Source organism: Ambystoma mexicanum, chromosome 12 (genome assembly GCF_040938575.1).
Source record: "Ambystoma mexicanum isolate Mex_15411 chromosome 12, UKY_AmexF1_1, whole genome shotgun sequence".
Taxonomy (NCBI): Eukaryota; Metazoa; Chordata; class Amphibia; order Caudata; family Ambystomatidae; genus Ambystoma; species Ambystoma mexicanum.
This window is the reverse complement of record NC_090936.1, coordinates 91,331,632-91,347,004: the sequence shown is the minus strand read 5'-3', so window position 1 is coordinate 91,347,004 and position 15,373 is coordinate 91,331,632. Positions and strand designations below refer to the sequence as shown.

General features: G+C 46.8%; 1 protein-coding gene across 1 annotated transcript in view; it reads left to right on the top strand.

Annotated features, from left to right (window-relative positions):
• Positions 1-15,373, top strand: part of SLC26A5 (solute carrier family 26 member 5) — a 676,177-nt gene that overhangs the window by 315,932 nt on the left and 344,872 nt on the right. The window contains exon 7 of the mRNA XM_069628070.1: positions 8,153-8,305. Coding sequence (XP_069484171.1) covers positions 8,153-8,305 — 153 coding nt within the window. The remainder of the gene's footprint in view (positions 1-8,152; positions 8,306-15,373) is intronic.

Below are 15,373 nucleotides of genomic sequence, written 5' to 3'. Positions count from 1 at the left end.
CAGTTCCCCATAACTTTTGGCCTTAGGCTGGGTTGCCCCTTTGGGCTTCTCTTTGTAATTTCTTATCTCTTAGGTGAACTACTGTTCCCAAAAAGTAAGTGGGGTTCCCATCCGCTTTACATTTTATATAGGGAGTCAGCACACCCCACCTTATGTGGAGTGCTGGGGAGATACTGTATCCCCTTGCTCACTTACCTGGTAATGTTTTTGTTACAATTGCAAGCTAACTTGAATGGCTGGAGGCGGTGAAACTACTTGTATTACTTTATCATTGTTACTCACAGACTGTCAAATCAGCTGCGGTAATGCACGGAGGGTCACCATTCTGCTGGAATGGTGGGCTCCTTCTTTTTTAGCCATTTCTCGTTTGCTTGTTGTTTCTTAGGTATTCTTCTGCAGTCCTAGGCGGGGAAGATCTTGGTTTAAGTTGTGTCTTTAGGGGGCATCCTTTGTATTCCCAGCCGAGACTCCAGAGTGTCTCTGAAGGCAGGAAGCGAGGGAGGAGTCCAAAACTCTGCAGCCCATTTTCTTAGGAAACCGATCCTACTGAGGAGCGGGCTGTCCTGACTGGAGAGCGAGTTGCCCCTCCTTGGTAAACTGCGGGGAGAGTTTGCAGAAGTTGTGCTGTAGTTCCTGATACGTTTTCATATCCTGGAAGCTGCTGACGAGTCGACCACTGTAACCAAATCAAAAGAGGAAGATTAAGAAAAACGTCTGTAACTAATTCCAGCGACTGGAGAGCCTGCTGTGTAACTAGAACCTGTTTTAACCCTTTCTTCCAAGTGACCTGGGCGGGTTCCGAGCCGACTCATACCAAAAGGCTGGTGAGACCCACTAGTTGCAGGAAGATCTGCATTTTGAGCCATCCCTCGATGAGCTGTGACCTTGCTGGTCTGCAAACCGCCAATACCCAGGGACCTCGAGCCAGTGTCCAGTGAATGGTCTTCCGAAATCCGATTCCTGCCAAAACTTTGGACTCCTGATGGACTTCAAGAGACACAATTCGAAACCCTGAAGTCCACCCACACCAAAGTGTCAGACCAAGAGAGCGAAGATAATCCGACCAGTGATATTTGTTCTTAATCTGGTTCCTGTAAAAGGGCACCACATCCACAGAGCTCCGAGAAGCCTTGATTAATCTTTTATTAGAAGCCTTTTCTGATGACTGCTGAAAGTTCCCATCCAGTCTCCGTTTCTTTTGTCACCAGACTGAGATTCCAGGGACCAGGTCCTGTGTTGCTGCAGTGCGAATCCATCCACCCAGGAGCTCTTCTTTTCTGCTTAGGTACTGTATTGGATTCCTGTACCTTAACCCTAACCTGACATGCCTACACCTGGCTCCTAGACCACCAAGCTCCCTCTTCTGCCTTTGAGACAACTCATGCTATATACTAGGGAAGAACTCGAAAAGATAAGGCTTCTGTCTTGAAAATATAACAAGTGTAAAATTACTTACTTGCAAATGAGTTAGTGTTGTAACTGTATCTCTGAAATAGAATAAGTTACAGAGTGCTACAAAAATTATTACTTACCTTTATGTTGCTGGTTGCTCCTTTTAAAAAGTATATTGAATAGTGTTCCACTCTTCTTAAAAGTATTTGTGTTGGTAGTGTTTTTATTATTCTTAACTGAATGAGTGTAAAAGTTTACCAATAGGGTTTACCTACCTTAAATAACTGTGTGTTCATTTTAAAGTGTACCATTGGGTTTTGCTTTCCCTGATCTGCTTAGTGCATTTCTAAAACTGTCTTTGAGTTAATACTTGTCTTTGTGTTGCGTGTACCCCCTCTGAAAAGTATATAGGTTCTTACTTAACCTAAACTGCTTATTGCTGTCTTAAAAGTCTGTTAAGAGTTTTTAAAATGTTCCACTAGCATTTGCGAGGTCAATTTAATTTCAGAGTTGTCCGTGGATGGGAAATATCTTGTGCGCAGTCAGTAGACATAACTGTAAAGACTGGTAGGGGGTGTCTGTACTTCCGCTCTCTATATGGTAGAGGAGAGGCACAGAGGACCCCAGCCAAGATTCTCTATTATTGGTACGTGGTCGAGCAATCAAGGCCTAGCTTCTCGGGAGGTGATGCAGGCTGGTTCTTAAGTACAGTGTAGTTCCCGAACCCCCACAAAGGAATGTCCACACACTGTATTACTGAAAACACAGTCTTTATATAATTAGTATTCAAGGGTATGTACACGATCACAATAACGCACTTTGTACTCGGAAGTCAATAATGATAAATATATACAATTCTAAAGTGGTACCACCAATGTTATCAAATCTCATTAAAGCGTATATCAACTGTACGGTTAAAATGTCACACAGATTAATAACGAGGAAACCAGCAATAGAGATAGGCAGGAACGTAAGATGGTTGAAACAATAGGCAGAATGCTGACCCCTACCAATAGGAATAGTTCTGTGTGGAGATCCCCCCCCCCCCACCTTGGCAACCTGTAAATAAAAGATATATAGCACAAGCCCAGTCCATGTAATGTTCAGTAGTCTTACTTCCTCCTATTAAGGTTTTACCCCCCAATGTACCTGGTGGAGTAGAGTTCTCCGACGATGTGTCGACCGATCCTTCTTGAGTGACTCCCTTTCAGGCAGGAGCCACGGATCGTCGAGAGGTGTCGAGGACCTCGGCATTCGGTGTCGGGGAATCGACGGCCCTTCTTGAGTGCCCTCCCTTTAAGGCAGGAGTCACGGGTCGTCGAACATCCGACGGGGAACAGGGTGAACTACGGCAGGGAAGTGGCAGCTTTGTTCCTAGCAGTGCTCCTCGACGACAGAGCGTTGGCGTCCTGCAAGGAAGAGGCGTGCGGGGCACCTCGGAGACGATAGTTCTGGACCGCAAAGAGATGATGAAGAACTGTGGCCCAGCAAGGGCGTTGAGTCGTCGGCGTCTCTGTGGTCTTTAGGTGGTGGGAAATCCACCGGTGGATGCTCCTCGGCGCGTCGACGGTCGGGCCTTCTCCAGCGGGAGACAAGCGGGTGACGATGCAGACGAGAACGTCCGATCAATGATAGTTCGTAGGCAAACAGGAGCACGGCGGCTCCGGTCGGCGACGACGGTCGTCGACAGTGGCAGACAACAGTCCGAGTGCTTCTCTTTGAGATTCCGCGGTAGTCCCCGTCTCGGGTCGGCAGCCTGTTCAAGGTCTGTCTACCAGGGAGCTTTGGCAAAGATCAGCTGTGCACGATGGTCCCTCGTAGCTCGGGAAGAGGGCGCCTTACCAGGTCCTCTCTGGGTCAGTCCTTGGAAACACAGCAGCTTTCAGATTGCGAGGGAGAGCAACAGCACTCCTCGCCCAGCGGGGCTTCAAGGTTAAGCGTCAGTTAATCCAGTTACTCGTCGTAGTGGACTTCAGCTTCTGAACACGATTCCGAGCAGTGAGAGGTCCCCAGATATACTGTTGATCTCCCATTCATTCCGCTGGGTCACACTCAAGCATCCAATCACGACTAAGGGCATTCATGCGGGCAGGCAGCCAATTAGGCACACGAGGTATTCAGGCCATTCACTTCTCGCCAGACACTCACAACAAGTTATGTGTATTGGGACAAGTACCGAGACATTCAACACTCCAAGCTGCATTCATACCGGTTTCGGGGAGGGCTGTCTCAGTCATTATGTCAACTACCAGATACTAGACACCCACAACACAGAATGCATATTCCTCACACACTCTATTCACCCAGGTACCACCCACAGGAGGTACCCACAACATACATCACCGGGAAGGCTCCAGCTAGTCTGGCCGGGCCTTCACAACACCATATATGGCATTTCCACCCAACAGTCAGGGGGAAGGGACAGAGTCAGGGCTTCCCAGGACTTTGGGAAAACAAGGTAATGGGTAATAGAAAGCAAGAGGCCACAGGGGCCATCTTGTTTTCCATCAGGAATCAACTGATCCCAATGGCAGGGCCAGGTTATCCCAAAATGGAGGATACTCCGCGCACCTGTCAATTTCAGCATGGAGCTGCCACCAGCCCATACCCTGCTCTGCGGGCCACCCACAGGTGCCAATAAACATACACTAGGGGCACAGGGTTGTACCCCCACCCATGGATGCCATAAGGGTATCCCACGGGTCCGTTCACCAAACCAAAAGAGAGAGAGCTGCACCGCCAGGAGTCTCACATGAACTCCTGTGCGGAAAACACGACAGAAAACACGATAAAAAGCAGTAAAGGACAAGGATACGGAGGCCCTGTCCCTCCGATGCATTTTCAGCATCACAATAACCTTTAAGTGTACAGGAATTTCAAATAAACACTTTAAATGAAATGCCAGTGTAATGGATATGCCTTTCTGGATACTTTTTGGCTTCATACCCACAGAGCTTAGGTAAAATGCTAAATACCAAAAACAGCAGTTGCACTTGCCACTGTATCAATTACACTATAGACACAAAAAATGTATAAACACAGTGGCTTGAGTATGCTTCTAGAGATGGAGGTAACCGTACAACTTCAAGAGCTCTTGACAATCCAGAGTATCCTCTGTGACAGCCAAACAAGTTTCAGGCCTGCAAGATGGGGCAGAGGCAGTTTCTACAAACACCAGCGAGTACATCCTAATCACCTTGGATGAATATCACTATTCAGCTCTGATCCCCATTGACATGTCGGATACCAACTTCAAAGTGGATGATCGTGCCCCTTCACGTTTACAAATGTTTAATGGGAATGGTGCTAAAAGGACGGATTCCTTTTTCATAAACTAAGAAAAAGTCAGAATTGGCTCCGTCAATGCTAACATTTTGAGACACCAGCAACGTCCAAGAGTGGCGCTTCCCTCTCCCTGTTGACGAGCAAGGTTTATTTGCACGCTCTAATTCAATCCATTTCATCATATCTACTTCCAGTTGCAATATATGCAGGTGACGCATCGATCCATCGAAGACTGTGATATGGCTCAGGGAGTCTCTCAAATTCCCTGAACTCCCTATCCTGACGTCGGGGGATAGCGGGCCAGTAGGAAAGAGATTGGTCTGGATGCTATTCATTGTGCCACACCGATTGCAGTGTAGGTCCATTGAACTCCATGAGATGAGGTATTTCCCAAGCCAGAAGGCATGTGGGACCATCCAAGTAATACTAGATCTGCAAACCATGCCAGAATCTCCAAGCTGTAGTGGTTCCCCATAAAATGATGGCAAAAGCATTGAACACGCATTCCTGTTTGTATTCCATGTTATATCATTAAGGTCTGCAAGCTGCAACGTGGCAGCTGCAGTTAACCTGGACATCTCCTCCATTGACAAACATTGGACAGTGTTACTAGTTACCGCCCCTTTGCTGGGTACAAGGACATATTGATTGGATATCGCACACCAAATCTAATGGTTTGGTTACAGCCTTGATAAAGACCTGAAGGAAAGTCGAAACACGTCTTGGCTGTCCATTGTCAATCAAATGTGGTTTTATGCAGGCAGTACCTGCATGGAATTTTTTTTTCTGATTTAGATTTGCTGATGACTTCACATTAAATACATTTCTTGGTTACGTTATATACTCTCTCCATGTACATTGTTGTCTAGGGTTAGCAGTTATCACAGTTTCACTATTTTTGACCCTTATGGCGTGAGTTCCTTACTCTGACACAGGCTGCTGGAGACATCATCTATAATTTGATAATTTATCACAGATGATTCTACAGTTCCCAGCCCTCTTCCTTGTACTACTCAATAGACAAACTGTTATGGGGAGAAACAGTTAACTAAGCCAAACTGCACACCTACAGTGTTCCTTGATGTGATATCAGATGAGGCTGAGAGAAAAGTGTATAACCGCAGCATCCGCAGAATATTCACGGAATGCACAGTCAGATTATCTAAAAGAGGGCTGAGGAGTCTGAGAGTTTATTCAGCACATCTCAGGAGTTCTCAGAGCCAGACAAACCCGTCAAGGCATTCAGGGGGCTTACTGCGCAACCCCGTAGCCAAAGCACTTCCAAGATGGCACCGAACATCATGCCTACTTGGAACTCCTTGACAAGATCCATTAGAAATAATCAATTGGGACATCTATGTTACCAATTGTAGAACAAAGCTGGAAACAATTCCATAATGGGGAGTAGTTTCAATATGAGTAATAACCAATCATATCCCCTAGTTCAAACACTCAAAGGGAATAACCTATGGGAGGGTATGTGGAAGTCGACCCCCCCCCTCGCCTCCTCAGGGAACTAATAAAGTAGGCTTGGAAAGCCCAGTGGGGGAGAGGTTCCCAGTGAAGGCAGACATGCCTGCTGCCTGCCTGGATTCCCTTTCTGGAAGGGGAGACCATGAAGAAGGGGATACCAAGAAGGAGCCAGGCGGAACCCTGGAACAATCTGGCAGATAATACAAAGCTACAGGACGAAAACTCTGTGCAAGGGGAGCCCTAGAGCAGAAGCCAAGTCTAGGAAGCTAAACCTATTTTACCCCCACCTTGAAGACTGGAGGTCTGCAAGCATAGCACCTGTACTAGTAAACCCAAGGAACAGGGTGGTGACACTGGCCCCTGGCAGGGGAACATTAAAGTATCAGCTGCCTGACAAAGACTATGAAAAGGGAGATAAGTACCTATTGCAAACAGTTGAATTGAGAAGTACTTCAGGCAGGGTCTACCCAGTCCAGGTCTGAGGAGAGACCTGGTGAGAAACCTAAATTCTCAAGGTCTGGATAAAGCCTGATCCACAACCTAAAAGGCCTGAGCTGGTAGAAAACCAGCTATGAAGCTAGGCAATGAGAATTGCTAGGCGACGCAGTTAAGAACCCCTGTGCTGGAGGTTGACTGGTGAAGAACACTAAAGCGCCATGGTCCAGATAACGGCCTGTTCAGTATCACGAGCCGAGGTCTGAGAAAAGACATATAGCAAAATAAGGCAAGTGTAATCTGAAGAAAGATCAGTGCCACACCTAAGGTCTGAATGTGAAAGACCTGTTATAAACTTTGAAGGGCCAAAAGAGACCAGCTATGGATATGATGGGATCCAAAGACTAATTCCTGTCATCTGGAGAGGGCAATCCTAGAGCATAGGAACACTGGGAAGATCACGGATAAAAGCAATCAGACTCCCAAAGGATTGGGACCATCTATTCTGGAAGCCTTGGAAAATGGCCAAGAAGTTAAGGAGATCGCAGAGAGGCCTCCAGGAAAGAGGACCACGCTAAGGACCGGCTGCAAGAGCCTTTCCCTTGGAACGACCTTGGTTTTTGATTAGGGAAGGATTTTTTTCAGAGTAGGTTTTGGGCTACTGGTTCGGCCAAACCTTGGACCGATTATCAAGAATATGGTTTGTATGTCTTTTGACCATATTTTGATCCAGTTGAGTTTCTAGATTAGGACTTCTCAAACCGAGGCAAGGACTTAATAAGACTGGGGACCTTTTAGGAAGGGGACATGTCTAGGACAGGTAGGCATCAACCCAACCGTACATTTTATGTAATAATGCCTAAAAAAGAGATTGTTGAACCATACTTTTTGTGTCTTGTGTCTTGCTGCTGGGCCTGCCATAAATCAGAAACCATATCTAAGTGACTTGCTCCTATTCGTTATTGCATGTGGGAAAGCTGCCTGTCTGTACAGAGCAAAAACAGAAGTCCCCTACGCCAGCATCGCTGAAGCTTATTCATATGCTACTCTCCTCCACTGTGAATTGGCATACAAAGGCTCTCAACCAACAATTTTAAAACCTTTAAGTAAATAAGCCTCTTCCTGTCTTTGGTCAGGATTGTCAATGATGCTTTTGTAAGACACTGCTCATTTTTGGAATCTACATAAAAAATAATGGAGTGTGAGAAGATTAAAGCTGGGGAAAACTTAATCCCTCTAGCGTAGCATTAAGCAACTTTTAACAGGCTCTTTGACACGGTTGACAACATTTCTGAAGACTCTGGTTTAAGAGTAGTGGCCATAGGAGATTATAGAAACTTTAAATTTTAAAGTGTATTAAGTCATTTCTTAATGTAGAACTACTTGATATTATGCTCAGTCGATGATTTACACTAGCCATTAAAACAGAAAAAGCATTACACATTCAGTTGGAGAAACACTGTTCACTGTTCTAGAACCATCTACCATCATCAACAATAACACTGCTTGAAATTAGAAATGTTAATCATGTGTTTTTATTTACATGCTGTCTTTTATTATCTTTCAGAGTATAATTGCAGTACTTTCAAATATCACAAAAACCAACGTTGCTGCCCTCATTGTTGGATTGATATGCATGGTCTTGTTATTGGGCACCAAGGAAATTAATCAACGATTCAAGCATAAATTGCCTGTTCCTATTCCTATGGAGATCATAGTGGTAAGGAGTGTGGTTGTCTGTTACGTCTGTGTAAAGACGTTAGTGCTGTGCATCCAGGCGGTGACAGGATTATACATCTCAAAGCACACATCACTACTAGCTGTACCCGGTGTATTGTGCACTGATCAAGTTCACTTTCTCGTGCATACAAGGCATCTGACAACGGCTCGAATAGGCTCTGCAGGATTTACTGGGGTTCTAACAGACCTAAGGGAAAGAGAATAAGGCTTTACATCTGCATTTGTTGTTTTCTATTTTTTAACAAATGCATACCAACATTGTAAGCTGGCTCTTTTAATATTGTACAATAATATTGTACAATGTTCATTTTAATAATCACTTCCATTATATACTGTAGACCTATTAAAACGTTGCACTTGTCTCCCTGAGCAAAGCACATTATCAAAACCTAGAATTACTATGTAAATGTATTTCACAAAGATGTTTATCATTCCAAGATGGGGACAGTATGGTAAACTTCCATACTCCTACGTCCCATCCCCTTTCCTCCATACTGCATGGGTGTCCCTCGCTAGGGACAGGAACTGAACATTTTTCACACCAAAAAGTCTTACCCCTTTAAATTTAGCTGCACGTGGAGGCGTGCTCCGGGAGCATGCGCTCCTTTGACACCGCCCTCTGGCACCACACCCCAGTCCTCTTTTCCACGTCGACTGGAGCAGACCTGCTTCACCTACACTGGTGGTTGAGACCCGTTTCCTTTTAATTACACATGTTTCTTTCTTCCCCGGGGGACCTTTGTCCCACTATTTTTTTTGTTATATTTTCTAATTCCTACGAACTTTGTTATTCACCACCCTCTGATGCCTCGCCCCTTCCCAGCGCATGTCGGCCCTGGCGGGCTTCAGTAGTTGACCTTCCTGCTACAGATTTTTCCGATGTTGGACACGCACAGGCTCTGCCTTCACTGTCTCAGCAAAGATCACGGCTGTGACGGCTGTTCAGCGTGCACTGCCCTTACTCCCCGGTCACTCAAAAACCAGCTTGTAAGGTGGAGGGAGCTGTTCACCGTACCTACGCTGTCAAACAAACTGGTAGATGCCAGAGCCAGTACTTCGACAGACATGCAGATCCTGCGCTCGTCGGTCCAGGATAAAATGGCAGCACAGGCTGACCAAAGGCCTCGTGTGCGGACCCACCTCACTCAAACATGCCCCAATGGCAGGACTTCACTCCAAGGGTGGAATGGTCCCCCATGCTCACGCCACAAATACCATGGTGCACAGCCTACCCAGTGCCCTCATTGTCAGCGCGTCACAGGGCAGACTTGGCACGGGAAGAGCTCAGCCCTCCATGCCTGTTACGCCAGCTTCACCTGCGCAGGAGCATGCAGCCCCAGCATGCGATTAATGATTCTTTTAGAAATGTCTCACTTTGATGAAGTCTCCTCAAATGGGGAGCATCCTGTGAGAAACCTGAAGGTGTCCCACCCGTTAGTCCCCAGAGATCTGTCATCCCAGTGGCCAGGACACAGCCATCGCTTTTGGATCCAGTCCCTGGGGGTGGACAAGTGCGGGAGGATCACCTGGGTGAGGGGTCTTTGAGAGTGGGACACTGGATGGCGAGATACAGTATCCCCTTCCCTGTAACACCTTTTCCCCATCCTACCAGGTAGGATACTTAGGAACTCAGTGCCCCCTGTTTCCCGACACAAACACTATCTCAATGACAGCTCACCATAAGAGAAAATGGACTAACACCCGAGCCGTGTACCTGACATGTCCCAATACAATTGTCGGGAAGGGTCAGGCAATTACTGACCATTGCACACACCTAACTTCCATTACACTTCCCCACACGGAAAAAAGGCGGAGCTCTGAGCAAGGCTGTTAGGCAGAAACCTGTGCAGTTCCCTTGGGGACCACTGCAAAAGATTTAAGACTACAGGTGTTGGCAGTAAACCCACTTGGTAGCAGTCTGTACCACCCAGATTTACCTGGTAGCTGTGGCTGAGCAGTCAGACTTCTCTCAAGAAGAGTTAGGCAGTATGCAAAGTATACACAATAGGCACTCAGATACAATAATACAAGCAAACACTGACCAGAGATTTGGTATCAAAGTATATAATTATTTATTTAAAAACACACAGTTTGAAACACTCCAGCACTCTTATTGTAAAATATTCTAAATACAGTTACTATTGTAATATATACACCCCTTTTTCCTTATCAGATAAGTCACAGTAAAACACCACTTATTTTCATACAGAGGTGAGCGCTTAACTAGATTGCAATCCAATAAGTTTGTGAGAAAGGGAGGGAAAAAGACAGAATATGGAAAGGTACACCACTCTAAGATTCAGGAACACAATAAGCAAGGCAGAAGAGCAAAAGTCACTGGTGAGCCAAAATCCAAAGGCTGGGCCCACTCTTAGAGAGAGCAGAGCACAAATGCGCCCAAGATCACACAGTTACACTAGGCTTAGAAAGTCTTGCAGAGGGTTCAAAAAGAGTTTAGAGAGGCTTAGGAAAGTTTAGCCAGGGTGTCCCAGGCTAACCCAGGTTCGAAAGCCGGGGGCTAAATCTACCCCGTACAGTCGGTAGCAAGGGAAGCCAGGCAGGATACAGTACCTTAAGTGGGAAGGATCCTCCAGCGGTGGCAGTTGTTCCTTGTAGTGGGTGCAAGTTGCGTCGTCGTCCAGAGGAAGAGAAGATCTCGACTTGGAGGAAAGATGAAGGTCGTTGCACTACCAGGGAAGAAACCAGCCGTGGAGTTTTCCGGTTAAAGGTGGTACCTTTGTTTCGCGGTCGTGGTAAAACGTGGTATCCCGGTTGCCGGGTTCTTGGCACAGGCAAGGCGGCTACGAGGTACGTCGGGAAGGCGAAAAGACGGTGAAACTGGTTATCCCCACCAGTCAAAGGAAGAAGACTCTCCGGCGGGAGATCTTCTCTGTCGTTGGGAAAAGTGGTGAGGCAGTCCAGCAGGGCTCCACCGGTGGTGGTGTCGTGGTAGGTCGGCTCAGCTTCTCCCTCGTCGGATTCTTAGGTCCTGTGGCGACTTCTGAAGTTCCAGTCCCCAAAGCCCTGCTTTTATGCAGCAAACCCCCATTCACTCAGCCTAGCTGTCACTCAAACATGCTAAGTAGTGAGCCGGCCGGCTCACCACTTGGGCCAATCAGGATGGAGTGCGACTTGAGTTGCCTAGGCAACTCAGTCCTGGGTGCCTAAATTCCCCTCCACCCCTCCTAAGTACCCCAGACAGAGTGGCACCACTTTGGAGCGCTTCTGTGGATAAGCCCGCCAAAAAGTGGAACAAAGGGCTCGACTTGGGTTGGAGTCACAGAAGAGAACACAAACGCCATTTTAGAATCAAGTTTTGGCAAAAAATACCAACCGGAGAATTAATATTAATTAAATAAACCGGCGGTATGTTCGAGGCTACCGTAAATAATTAAATAAAGGTAGTAGCCTAAAACAATGGGAAATCCCATAGGAAAATATTCGCGGTTGAATATAAAAAGTAGTATCCACTGCCACCAGCCAAAACTCGATCAGGGGGGACGGAGATGTGCCCCCTCGACTAACAGACCCTGGGGCAATTGAATTGCCCCAGCCAGTACGTCCACAATATGATGGTTTCTATTGGTTCTGTTCAGAATTTAAGACTAGTAAAGTCAATGGTGACTTTACATGCCCTGGGAGACAGTAGTCAGTCCCAGGGTATGGAGTCTATACTGGGGGGTCACTATGACACCCCTGTGTCACTGCACTGAGGGTTCTGTGTAACACACATCACAAAAACACATGAAGCCCTATGGAGTAAAAGACTCCATAGCCCGGTAAACACATCTAGATTCAAAGAAGCGCACTCAAATCATGCCCAAGAGTGAGGGTAAAAGAGTCTCACTCTTGGCAGGAGAAAAAAATAAACCCCAAAAATCCAGCAAAGCTGCTGGGGGACTCACTAGGTTAGGAAATTCAGCCTAAACAGAGAATTCTCCCTAACAAAGGCAAAGCACACGATGAAGCAGCAGTTACAGGATGACAACAAGAACGAAGGGGATTGCAAGGATAGATGTACCCTTGACCTTTTCAACAAGAGACCATTATTTTCATGAACCTTCGAAAATAGGAACCATAAGACCTGGAATCAAGGCTGAAGAATCTTGCATTGTGTGTCGGAGGTGACCGGGGTTCTTCCGCATCGATAGTCAAGGCGGGGAGAATCTCTTGCCACTGTGGTACTGTCTATGGCTCCTACAACAAAACAAAGCCAGTGAAGTCAGCACAGCCATTGAGTTGGGGAGACTGACACTAGACCGGTCTGTGTGGAAGCCAAGGTTGCAAGTGGCAACATTGTATGAGTAAAAGCTGAAGAGAACAGTATACGAAGCGATATGTGGTAATCGACGTGAACATCCTAATTAAACAACTGTTGAGTGATTGAACTTTGAAGCCAAGATACAATACATTAGACAGAATGGTCCGGCATTTTGTGTGTGCGCATTCGAAGGTCTCTGTTAGGTATGCAACCGAAAAGTGGCAAAAGCGAAAGAGTGATAAAGTATTGTGAAATCCAAGTAGTCCTGAAATGGGTCAAGCATGGGAAAAGTAGTCCTGTGCACATTCAAAGGTCTTGGATGTCAATGGCATAAAGAAAGTTGATGACAAAGTAGATGAAGTTGGTCCGAGCCCGGCGGAGGGAGATCAGCTGAGAGCTTTTGGTTAAAGGAAGTTTGTGTAAAACGTTAAGTTTGAAATTGAAATCGGTCCGAGCCCGGCAGAGGGAGACTGATTGAATATTGTATTGTAAAGGATCTGAGCCCGGCTGAGGGGGATCCGGGGTGAACCGTGAATCACCTGATAAATTGGATGTATGAATATCCTGCGAACATTGTGTTAAGAGGATCTGAGCCTGGCTGAGAAGGATCCTAGGTGAATAGTGAATCGCCTGAGAAATTGAGTACTTGTGAAAGTCCGAAGAGGAAAAGAACGTATTGTTTGTTTGTCATATCAGGCCCATTGAGAGAAGAGTCTTTGAAATGCAAAGAGACTTGGGCACGGAAGACCCTGAAGCTAATGATTGAACTGTATCCTCGTGCTAGAGAAGCCAGATAATGTGCTAAGCTTGAGCCGTATGGCCTTGTCCCGTGCTAAAAACATGGGGAAGGGAAGCATGCCTGAACATCCCGACATATCATTTTCTGAACACTTCTTTGTTTTTCGTAAACACTGCTTTCCCACTATTTGTATTTAGAGGTAAGGATTGGCAATAGCTTTATTAGTGTAGGCCATTTTACTTTGACAAGAAACCACTAGGACTGCTTATTATTTGATGGTCGTAGCTTGCACACATCTGTAGATTTAGGATTAGATGGGCGTTTTTCAACCCCTTTTTGAAGTTCAATAAAAACCCTTGAACTGTGGTCATGTGTCTGTCTTAATGTTGGTGCCATGCCTTCCTTACAATTCTTATTAAGGAGATGCTTCAATCTACGCCTTCACAGCCTTTGGCTCCAGTTCAACTGCAGCCGGCTCCACCCTTATCCCCAGTGCTCTCACCGTCTACTCCGGCCCCCGTGCAGCCTAGCATCACAGCGCTGTCTCCACTGCCTGCAGTGCCCAAGGCCACGGTAAGTCCACCAGCAACTCCGCCCAGTGATCCTGCAGACCAAGGGGCCATGGACCAAGGGGACACAGACAAGGAGGATTCAGAAACCTTGTCTTCAGCAAGGGCCTTCCATGACAGGCTAGTGGGATTGGTGGAATAGCTGGGCATCTCTCAGAAGAAACAACTGGAGGCGGGGAGGGTGGAGGTGGAGTCCTAGCTGAAGTCCTGACAATCAAATTAGCTTCCAGATTGTGCATTCCTGTCCCGAAAGATGTGGAAGCTCTGACAAAAAATGGTTGGTCCAAGCCCCACTCAACACTGCCCACCAACTAGCATATGGATGCCTAATATAGGCACGCTGAAGATCCTCTCCCATCGGTTCACCCTCAGCCACATTCCTCCGTGATGGCGGCGGCGGCTTCCATGTATGCTAAACCCCAGGCGTCCACATCGTCCTCTCTATCACAGTATTTTTGGGCAGGGAGGAGAAAACTCTGGAGGCCAATGGAAAGAAAATGTATTCCAACGCCGGCCTCCACCTGCGCCAAGCAAGCACAGACGCAACGATGACTGCTGCTAATCAGAGACTTGGGGGGGAGGGGGGGGGAATTGCAGACTTCCTTCCAGATCTGCCAGAAGACAGATGAGTGTCCTTCAAGGCAGGATTGGCCGAAGCCAGGCTAGTTGCACAGGACACAATGGAATTGGTGGTGGCGCATATCGACACGGCCGGAAGCACCATTTGGATGGCCACTGATATGAGACGGATGGCAGCTACCACATTTAGCACGGACGTTCAAGACCGTATCCTAGATCTCCCTTTTGAAGGGGGGCATTTGTTCCATTCATCCACAGACGAGAACAAGAAAAAGAACAGTTCATTACCAAACACTGGCAGACCTGAATATGAAGAGATGGCCGGTTTTAAGGCCCACTTTACACTTTTCAATGTCTGCAACCCTTCCCTGAGGGAAGGAAGCCAGGGATTGGCCCAGAGAACCACCTTACTGGTGGGTGAGGGGGGGTACCAATGGCTGGGACAGAGGGAGGTAAAAAAGAAGGTTCAGGAAACCAGACAGTCTGGGTTATTATGATGATACCGAAGGAGGACCAAGAGGCAAGGTGGTACAAGGATGGCGTAGAGGAACGGCGAGGAGAATTGTGGAAAGAGTGGGCAAGGTAAGGCATTGGTTGGTGAAAGGAAGTGGTACTTGGGTTTGATGTGCGTCTAAGGTGTGTGAGTGATACTAAAATGTAGAGTAGAGAGTGAATTAACAGGTGACGGAGGGATTGAAAGTTGAATGGCTGGGGGAGAGCAGTGTAGTGGAGATGGGAAAGTAGTGTCATGGAGAAAGGGAGTGTAGTAATAGGAAGTGTGGAAGTGTGGGGCGAGTACAGGTAGTGTGGTAGAGGGGTGCTGTAGTAGTAGTGGTGAGCAGTGCAGGAGAGGGTAGTATAGCGAGAGAACATTGGAGGGAGAACAGGAAGAGCCATATA